General features: G+C 46.1%; 1 protein-coding gene across 1 annotated transcript in view; it reads right to left on the reverse strand.

Annotated features, from left to right (window-relative positions):
* Window positions 1-9719, reverse strand: part of LOC115464983 (oocyte zinc finger protein XlCOF20-like) — a 32260-nt gene extending 22541 nt beyond the window's left edge. Inside the window, exons 1-2 of the mRNA XM_030195381.1 lie at window positions 9669-9719; window positions 199-325 (exon numbers count right to left, since the gene is read on the reverse strand). Coding sequence (XP_030051241.1) covers window positions 199-325; window positions 9669-9692 — 151 coding nt within the window. The 5' untranslated portion in view covers window positions 9693-9719. The remainder of the gene's footprint in view (window positions 1-198; window positions 326-9668) is intronic.
* Window positions 9720-10767: the final 1048 nt, after the last annotated feature.

The raw sequence follows: 10767 nt of genomic DNA on the forward strand, positions 1-10767 counted from the left end.
ATGATTCCACAAAGAATGATGAATTCTGTGGGAAGGACCAGTTTTGTGGCCCTTTCTTCTGTTCCAGAACTGCGGGAGACTGGGGGCTTTTACAAGAGACTGGAAACAAGTCTTCTAGATTACTTCTTACCCCAAACTGAAGACATTCACAACATTTTGGTATAAATCTTCAAATAATAGAACAAAACTAATCTTTACCCAGTGACGTCAGAGTTTCATAATTCTCCTTCATGGTCTCCTTGTAAAGCTCCTTCTGCCATTCTGCTAACGTCTCCCACTCACCCTCGCAGAAATAGACAGCGATGTCCTCAAACGTTACAGGGACCTGGAACAGGAAGAAGGACCCGCACAACAGCTTAAAAACCTGACATGTTGACCTCTGAGTTTCAGACACTAACAAGGATCTTCTCTGGCCACATTTGGTGAAAGCTTGTGCAGCAGCAGCTGGAAATGTTAATCCCAAGGAATGACTCTTACACAAATGACAAGTTTCAGTAAGTCGAGACAGGGGAAGGGATGGATAAAGTCAGTCTTTCCAGAATACTAACAAACACAGTAACAAAGTAAATGAAGGCAGGGGAGTTAAGGACCAAACCTCCAGATCTCCTTGGTTGTTCCCATATATACTGCTCTAGTTAAGGTTCTAACCCTATCACAGGAAGGTGGGGGACAACCTGTAGTCCACCATTGAATTTTATGCAGCCTGCGAGGCCATGAAAAGTATAAACAGAAAATGGCCCACACAAGATGCCATTATCAGAGTTTTATTGTCAGTAGAACTGTTGAAGGATACAACAGCGGGACAAGACTCATTTGGGCTGCCATCTCCGTCGGTGACGTCACTTCCTCTCGGACAAGACTCGTTTGACAGTGTTTGGAAAGACAGAAGTATATGGTAACTGATCATCCTGGTGACAATTTATGTCCATTCAATCATCACAATGAGTTTTGTTGGCAGTGAATTATATGGCGCATTTCTTAATTTTCTATGTGCAGCCCATTCATGCGACCCTCGGTGTATAAAGCTTGCCCACCCCACCGTCAGCTGTACATGACTGATCTCCTGTGGGATAATGCTTCTTCTCCAACTCAGTTTTGGTATTTCTGCTGTTTAGGGTAAGATGAGCTCTCATACTTAAACCTAGCTGTGAGGCTTCTACTTTCATACTGATCATTTCTATAGCACTACTAGGCGTACGGAGTGCTATACACATTATATACAGGGTTAGGTGACTTGCCCAGGGTCGCAAGGAGAGCTGCAGTGGGAATCAAGCCCAATTCCCCAGGTTCTCAGCCCAATGCACTAACCATTAGGCTACTCCTCCCCTCCCCTCCACCCCACTCCCCTTCCCCTACATTTCTGTTACCCAGCACAGTTCACATTACTGCCCTCTGTATCTACTGCAAGTATTCTTACGTTGTGATACAGCTGGGACGCCCTATTTTGCACAGAATATTGTAGTGTTTTGTGGACTAAGTTCAAGATTAATTAAAGGGCTGCTGCAATTATTACAAAACTAGTAAGAAATGCCCGTTTCGGAAAAAAATGAAACGGGCGCTAGCAAGGTAACCCCCCCCCCATCCTCCCTCCCGAGTTCCAGACCCCCCCTCCGTCCCTCCCTTCTGAGTTCCACACCCCCCCCTCTCCCTCCCTTGGTTGCGAGTTTGTGATGAAAGTTCACAGCGCTCTCCCCGCTGCTGAATCTCTGGAACTCGTGCGTTGTGCCTTTGCTGCCCTCGACGTCATCGCGTTTTGACGCGAGGGCGGAGCTACAGTAACTGCAGGCCAAACCGGATATCTCGGGCGCCTCATCCGGCTTGAGGCTTCATTGGAATGTTGGAGGTGCCTTTTATATATATAGATACTGCAGCCAAAATGACCAATGGCTGCTCTTGTTATGATCATGTGACACCTTTGTTAAGAAGCTTACATTGGCTGCCAATTTCTGCACATACATATTTTTTAAGATGGCTTGCATTGTACATTACAGGGGAACCGTTCCTCTTTTCTCCCACAGCTGACAGCTTATCCAGATTTCAGAGTGAATTCCCGTTTCTTCAGCCTTACAATTGTGATTTCCATCTGTTAAAAAAAGTCCGGTATAAGTTATTTCATGATGGATCTTTTATTTTCCGAGCTAGTAAACTGTGGAATTCTTTACCAGTACAAATTCGGACAAGTTTTGGTTATCTGCGGTTCCGTAATGGATTGAAAACTTATCTTTTTAATAAGTACTCGAATGAATAATTCTGTAGGACTTTCTTGATTTTAAAGGAATGTCCTTGAATTTATGTAACCTGTTCAGATTCAGTATTGATCCTAGCGGGACATAAATACCTTGAATAGATGTCCAGGTTGGGATGTTCACAATTCTCTTAGTATCTTACAAAGCTTCTGCCAACTACAGATCCTCTTCTAAAATGCTTATAAGGACGTGCTGGAGTGTATTGTATCTGCTGTCACATACAGCCAGAGCACCCATTTTATCAATGTAAACACACAGAAAAAGAAAAAGAGAGCCATCATCTGAGGCCTTTATGTGTGCCTCATCTACATATGTAGGCTCCCCTTTCACAACACACACATATTTGTCGGTGTTTATACACATGTGCCACATTTTTAATATATGCGTCAGGGGCGTAGCCAGAATTTGGTGGGAGAGGGGTCCAGAGCCCGAGGTGAGGGGGCACATTTTAGCCCCCCCCCCAGCCATTTTTAACCCTCCCCCCCCCATATTTGACCTCCCTGCCGCCACCACCACCACCTTTGATCCCCCCCAGCGCCAACCCTTTCGACCCCCTCTTCCCCCCGCCACTGTCGGGTACCTTTGCTGGCGGGGGTCCCCAACCCCCGCCAGCCGAAGTCTTCTTCTCCGGCGCATCCGCATTGCTGATCTGCAAGGGCAGGCTTCTGTTTCTGTGAGTACGTGCAGGACGTCAGACTCACAGAAACAGAAGCCTGCCCTTGCAGATCAGCAACGCGGATGCGTCAGAGAAGAGGACTTCGGCTGGGGGGGGTGGTGGGGACCCCCGCCAGCAAAGGTACCCGACAGCGGCGGCGGGTTGGCGGCGGGAGGGGGGGGTCGAGGGGGTTGGAGGTGGGGGGCCAGAGCCAAATCTACGGGGCCCATGCCCCTGTGGCCCCACATACCTAAGCCCCTGATATGCATGTACAAGAGAAACCAGTTAATAATACTTCCATCAGCATTTTGGAAATGGTGGCTGACACCAGAGAACTTGTCACAATTGCCCCTGAATAACAGGTGAAGACAGCAGGTCCCAAAGGTCAGGCAGCTGGCACTTGTGTGCCTAAGGGCAGGTGCAAAAGCTGAGCACAAAATTCTAGAAGTATACAGGTATTCCCATTATAAAAGGAGAAATATATGGATACTTTTTCAGCCCACCCAAAACACACACCCTTAAACTGTCTATATCCCAAGACTCTACAGGTGTGCATAGCAGCTTCCTGAAATTGCCAATCTAAACGTGAAAAAGGCTACTAGGTATATCTGTACGTGCTTCTAAAATGAGCTCCTTGGTTTCATCACGCCCTGGGGTCGGTGAGCCCTTGGACCATAGTTGGATTAGTACCGCCCAACTAACCTGGAGGTCAGGTAGGCTCCAACTGACGGTAGGCGAATCACAAAGGCTTGAGCAAGCAGGAACAAAGAGGTGAAGGTGTACTGGAGTTGAAAGCTGAAGCTGGATGATGAAAGCTGAAGCTGGACGATGGAAGCTGAAGCACTACGAGAGTAGCACAGAGACCTGTTGCAAGGCAAAGAAGCTATGGCAGCCCTCCCCTCAAACGGAGCTCCGGGCATCTGATGTCATCACAGAAACTGCCCGCAGAAGTACATAAGTATTGCCATACTGGGAAACACCAAAGGTCCATCAAGCCCAGCATCCTGTTTCCAACAGTGGCCAATCCACGTCACAAATACCTGGCAAGATCCCAAAAAAGTACAAAACATTTTATGCTGCTTAGCCCAGAAATAAGCAGTGGATTTTCCCCAAGTCCAATTTAATTAATGGTCTATGGACTTTTCCTTTAGGAAGCCGTCTAAACCTTTTTAAAATTCTGCTAAACTAACCGCCTTTACCACTTCTCTGGCAACAAATTCCAGAGTTTAATTACACGTTGAGTGAAGAAACATCTCCGATTTGTTTTAAATTTACTACTTTGTAGCTTCATTGCATGTCCCCTAGTCCTAGTATTTTTGGAAAGCGTAAACAGACCCTTCAAGTCTACCCGTTCCACTCCACTCATTATTTTATAGACCTCTATCATAGCCATCTTTTCTCCAAGATAAAGAGCCCTAGCCGCTTTAGCCTTTTCTCATAGGGAAGTCATCCCATCCCCTTTATTATTTTCGTCGCCCTTCTCTGCACCTTTTCTAATTCCACTATATCTTTTTTGAGATACAGCGACCAGAACTGAACACAATATTTGAGGTGCGGTCGCACCATGGAGCGATACAAAGACATTATAACATCCTCATTTTTGATTTCCACTCCTTTCCTAATAATGCCTAACATTATATTTGCTTTCTTAGCCGCAGCAGCACACTGAGCAGAAGGTTTCAACATATCAAGTCAATGATGACACCTAGATCCATTTCTTGGTCTGTGATTCCTAACGTGGAACCTTGCATGACATAGCTATAATTTGGGTTCCTCTTTCCCACATGCATCGCTTTGCACTTGCTCACATTAAACGTCATCTGCAAATTTAGACGCCCAATCTTGTAAGGTCCTCTTGTAATTTTTCACAATCATCCTGTGATTTAACGACTTTGAATAACTTTGTGTCATCAGCAAATTTAATTACCTCACTAGTTACTCCCATCTCATTTATAAATATGTTAAAAAGCAGCGGTCCCAGCACAGACCCCTGGGGAACCCCACTAACTACCCTTCTCCATTGAGAATACTAACCATTTAACCCTGCAAAGGCATAAAATACAAAGCACTGCATGCCTCAACCTTCTCTTACACAAGCACGAAATTCTGGAATACACTACCACGCAACCTGAAAATGATTTATGAACTAACCCACTTCCGCAAACTATTGAAAACTCACCTCTTCGAGAAAAGCTATGGCAAGAATCAAAACATATGAAGTCCTTACGCACTAACAGAGATAGGGCAATACACTCTCTTCTGATCTCTCTTCCCCTTAATCTCACCACACTTAAAACCCTACCCACAGATGGAACTGTTATACCCTAATGTTCTCTCGCCATTGTTCTATCGCCGATCACTTCCCCATTGTTACATTCTACTGTTCCATTCCCAAACTATGTTTGACTTTGACTTGTTTTCCCAAAACATGTATGACTTCGACTGTCTTCCCATAACTCTTCTCAATATAACCCATAACCATATTGTAACCAATGTAATTCCATGACTCACAATGTATTGTAAGCCACACTGAACCCGCAAATAGGTGGGAAAATGTGGGATACAAATGCAATAAATAAATAAATAAATACTCTCTGTTTTCTATCTTTTAACCAGTTTTTAATCCACAATAGGACACTACCTCCTATCCCATGACTCTCCAATTTCCTCTGGAGTCTTTCATGAGGTACTTTGTCAAATGCCTTCTGAAAATCCAGATACACCGATCAACCGGTTCACCTTTATCCATGTTTGTTCACCCCTTCAAGGAAATGTAATAGATTGGTGAGGCAAGATTTCCCTTCACTAAATCCATGTTGGGTTTGTCTCATTAATCCATGCTTTTGAATATGCTCTGTAATTTTGTTCTTTATAATAGTCTCTACCATTTTGCCCGGCCCTGACGTCAGACTTATTGGTCTATAATTTCCCGGATCTCCCCTGGAACTTTTTAAAAATCGGCGTTACATTGGTCATCCTCCAATGTTCCGGTACCATGCTCGATTTTAAGGATAAATTACATATTACTAACAGTAGTTCCGCAAGTTCATTTTTCAGTTCTATCAGTACTCTGGGATGAATACCATCCAGTCCAGGAGATTTGCTACTCTTCAATTTGTAGAACTGCCCAATTACATCCTCTAGGTTTATAGAGATTTCATTCAGTTTCTCCGACTCGTCAGCTTTAAATACCATTTCTGGAACTGGTATCTCTCCCAAATCTTCCTCGGTGAAGACCGAAGCAAAGAATTCATTTAATCTCTTCACTATGGCTTTGGCTTCCCCGATCGCCCCTTTTACCCCTCGGTCATCTAGCAGTCCAACCGATTCTTTTGCCAGCTTCCTGCTTTTAATATACCTAAAAAAAATTTGAAACCAAGCATGCCCCGAGAGGAAAAGCAGCCGCAGGAGCAGGCAGTCAGCGCTGGAGGAAGAAGGCGTCTTCTGCTGGCAGGGCCTGGGATCCTCGCCAGCCGAGGGATTTCAGCAGAGGTAGCAATCGGGGGGGGGGGGGGGGGGGAAGCAGCGGCAGCAATCGGGGGGGCACCAGCAGCGATCATGGGGCAGCTCAAGCGATGGGGGGCAGCAGCGGACTATTTTGGGGGGGGGGGTGGCAGCGGCCCTGCCCTGGGACTGGCAGCGGCAGCCCTGCCCCGGTTTAGTCTCTCAGCGGCCCTGTTTTGGGTTATAAACCCAGAGGCTCCCTATATAGCACGAAGAATGAATAAAAGTATAGAGCATTTCCACTCACAGGCAAAATTAACTTTTGCCCTTAAAACAATAAAAAAAGGGGGGGCACATTGCAGTTGGCATCAGTTACAACCCTAAAGACAAAGGTACGTCCCTGGCCGCCTTTCTGGACAAACTGGATGGGCCATGCTAGTTTTTATCGGCCCTCAAACCTTATTCAGCTTGCCCTCTAACATGAGTCTTAGGAATAAATGTGATTATCAATATTATTATTATTATTGAGACGGAAACAGTTTTATGCGCCGGAATCCCTGGTTCAAAAAGCTGTCATTAATGAAAATGCTTTATTTTGGTCATTCATTCAAGCTTGGTGTACTGGGGACTGCTGCTGGTGGTACACTGAGTTTGAATGAATGGCCAAAATAAGGCATTTTCATTAATGACAGCTTTTTGAATCAGGAGTTCAGGCACATAAAACTGAGAGTTTCTCCTTCCCGCTTAATAATCTCTCTATATAAAACGCACCTCCAATGTTCTAATGAAGCCAGAAGCTTCAAAGTTCTAAGTCTGTAGTTGTGTAGATCGCTGTTTGCCCATGAGTGTCTGCCCCGCCCTCGCGTCACAACGTGATGACGTCGAGGGCGGAGCACTGACACTCACCGAATCGCATCGCTCACCCGTTGCTACACCACGAAACGTGACGTCAGACGCATCACGGACCTATGAGAACGACCTGCATGAAAAAAGGAAGCACTATCAGCAGCTGACAATGAAGGAATCGCCGAACCGCTGCCAGGGAACGGAAGGAGACGTCAGACGCATGACGGACCAATCACTAGCAACTGCATGGGAACAAGGGAGGAGAATGACCAGCATAACCGGTCACTTTCTCTGCAGCACGGAGATGAGGAACATCGCTAGAAGGAGAATACTATTTGGATGCCCATGCTCTTGTCTCGGTATGTGACGGCGCAAACAGACACCCAGAAACACAGTTACAGCCTCCCTAACAAACGCCCTCCCAGACAAAACTACCCACTGTCCCAATGTCCCCGGCACCTCAACCAACCTCCCTCCAAGTTACACACACCCACAAAAGTACTGGATCATAATAGCGCTGCAAACACACACCCAAAAAATCAACTTGCAGCCTCCCTAACAAACGTCCTCCAACACACAACTAGGGAGGGAGGGAGGGGGGAGGACCCTGGAACTTGGAGGGAGGGGGGACCCTGGAACTCGGAGGGAGGGGGGACCCTGGAACAGGGAGGGAGGGAGGGGGGACCCTGGAACTTGGAGGGGGGACCCTGGAACTTGGAGAGAGGGGAACCCTGGAACTGGGAGGGAGGGGACGACCCTGGAAGTCAGAGGGAGGGGGGGGGGGAGACGGCCCTGGAACTCGGAGGGACGGAGGGAGGGTGAGAACACATTTATCCTAACAATCCCTTTCAAAACATTAATTGCTGAAAGGCAATACCTTGCTAGCGCCCGTTTTATTGGTTTCAGAAACGGGCCTTTTTTACTAGTAGTTATAATAATATTGATAAATCACATATCCTCCTAAGATTCATATCAGAGGGTAAGCTATATAAATTTTAAAGAACAAGGTTTGTTGGTCAGGAATTGGTCTTTGTCTGCTGTCATTTACTATGTTACTGATATTCAGTACTACTCTGGGGCAGGGCCGTCGAGGGGGGGGACAGGGGGGACAAAATTCCCCAGTCCCTCGAGGGCGGGAGGGAAGGCCCGAAGGGAGGAGATCTGCAGACTGCCGCTGCTGCGCTTCTTTCACACTGAGCGAGGTCGAGGTGAGGCGCTATGATTTGAATTCAGGGGTGCCAAGCCTGGTGGTGGACGGAGGGGGGCAGCGACGACGACGACCTTGGGGGGAGGCAGCGATGACGATGACGACCTGGGGGGGGGGGCAGCGGCGGAGCCCCAGGGGCGGCCTTGCCCCAGGCCCGGCCCAGTCTCTCGGTGGCCCTGCTCTGGGGTTCCTAACCTTTGTGACACAGCGATCAGATACTCTCAACATCTACCTCATTCAGGATTATTTGAGAGGTGTGGTAGCCGTGTTAGTCCACTCTTAAAGGTTATCAATAGAAATCAAACAAAATAAAACATGGAAAAGAAAATAAGATGATACCTTTTTTATTGGACATAACTTAATACATTTCTTGATTAGCTTTCGAAGATTGCCCTTCTTCCTCAGATCGGAAAGGTAATTTTAAAACAATACAGGAACGTAAGATCTTTGAAATAAGAATGATTGAATATTTTGACACCCAACAAACAGGACTTAATAAGGATCTGGGTTTTCTAACTCATTATAAAACATAAAGCTGTATTTCTCTGTTTATTACCCTCCTCTCACCTACCAACACCCATTCTGTTAGAATATCAATGAAATGCTTTGATGTCCCCATGCATACCCCCACCCTCCCACTCTGTCAGACTGTCAAAGTAATGCTTTGATGTTTCTCTTATATATACTATCTGCTACCTCATTTGCTTATTTCCGATCTGAGGAAGAAGAAGGGCAACCTTCGAAAGCTAATCAAGAAATGTATTAAGTTATGTCCAATAAAAAAGGTATCATCTTATTTTCTTTTCCATGTTTTATTTTGTTTGATTTCTATTGATAAGGATTATTTGAAAGTCTGTAGCATCAAAAGAAAAATCAAACCGGTATGTCTTCTGAGCAGAGATACCAAGTTGCCCAGTTTCAGGCTGGAGATTTCTGGGACAGTCCTGGTTTTAAACTTTCATCCCAAAGCAGTGTGGGATTTGTAGTGCTCAATCCTGCTCATTAAAATCAATGCTGCAAGTCCCATAATGCACTAGGATAGGGTGGTCAGAGAAATCCAGGACTGTTCCAAAATCTCCAGCCTGGAACTTGGTAACTTAGCATCTCTGCCTGAGATCAGCAGATCCATCTGGGAATTTACACAACAGCTGCTAAACCCTGCAGAAACATTTCCTGAGCTGTGCACAAATGCACAGAAGTGTCTTTGTCTAATTCCCCTCCTGTGAGAGGCTGGTGAAAAACCCCAGCTCTGGAGTGAAGGCTGTCCTACCTGTGCAGACTCTGCCTCGGCCATTTTTCTCTTCTGCTTTTCTGGAAGGATTCTCTCTCTCTCTCTCTCTCTCTCTCTCTCTCTCTCTTTCTTTCCTGGGATGAAGCTTCAGGCTCTGCTTCTGCTTCTCTCTCTCAATGGCTGATGCTTGCACAGATGCTGCAGGCACTAGGCAGGGAGGGCAGGAAATGTGCAGGGCTTAGAGGGAGGAAGATCTCATGCAGGCAGCCATGCTCTGACTGGCAGAAAGCAACTGAAATGTACAGTAGCAGTCACAGCTGCCAACCAACTCCATGCCACAGAGGCAGTGATCCAGGCCTAGCTTTGCAAAGTCCCCTTCTCTAAGCAGTCTGGGATGCCTAATGTTGGTGTTACTCAGATCAAATAACTTTAACAGCATGATGACAATCTTATATATGTTGTTGAAGTAAAACATTTACAATTACTGGTAGTAAGTCCCACTGTTGGATCACTTGAGTTGGGCGCAGGCCGGGGCCGGAATAAATCCGGTAGCCTGAGGGTACTTTTTTTCTGGTCATTCTTCTGTTCACTCACACTCCCAATAACTAGTCAGCAGTGTCAGTTGCAAAAACTTCAACTTGCTTTACTAACAGTAACTTGGAAAAACAGTTCATAAACTTGTCAATTTGGCCTGTACAATTCAGGGTGTTTTTCTTCAGATGCTCAGCACAGCAAAGTCTCCATGTGATATCAGGGCATTCAAAGTGACAGTTCAGTTCTAGCCTAAATCTCTATTTGCAATCAGAACAAATACTTATCAGTCTCCTCTATTTGCAACCAGGGAATCAGTACCTGGCAACAGTGGCATAGCCAGACCCAGTATTTTGGATGGGCCCAGAGTTAACTTAGATGGGCCTTTCCACACCATGCCATGCCCCCCTCCCCCCACCGGAGATATATATTTTAAAAAGTTTTCATCTACCCCCATATTAACACTTCTCTTCCTCCGCAGCTTTCCGCCATCTGCCCACCCATCACTGAACTCCATCCCTAACCCCAGCCAGCCGAAGTCCTCTTCAGCGCCAGTCTCCGTTGCTGATCTGGATTCTGTTTCTGTTTGTCCTGACATCCTGCACGT

Source organism: Microcaecilia unicolor, chromosome 1, assembly GCF_901765095.1.
Source record: "Microcaecilia unicolor chromosome 1, aMicUni1.1, whole genome shotgun sequence".
NCBI classification, from domain to species: Eukaryota; Metazoa; Chordata; class Amphibia; order Gymnophiona; family Siphonopidae; genus Microcaecilia; species Microcaecilia unicolor.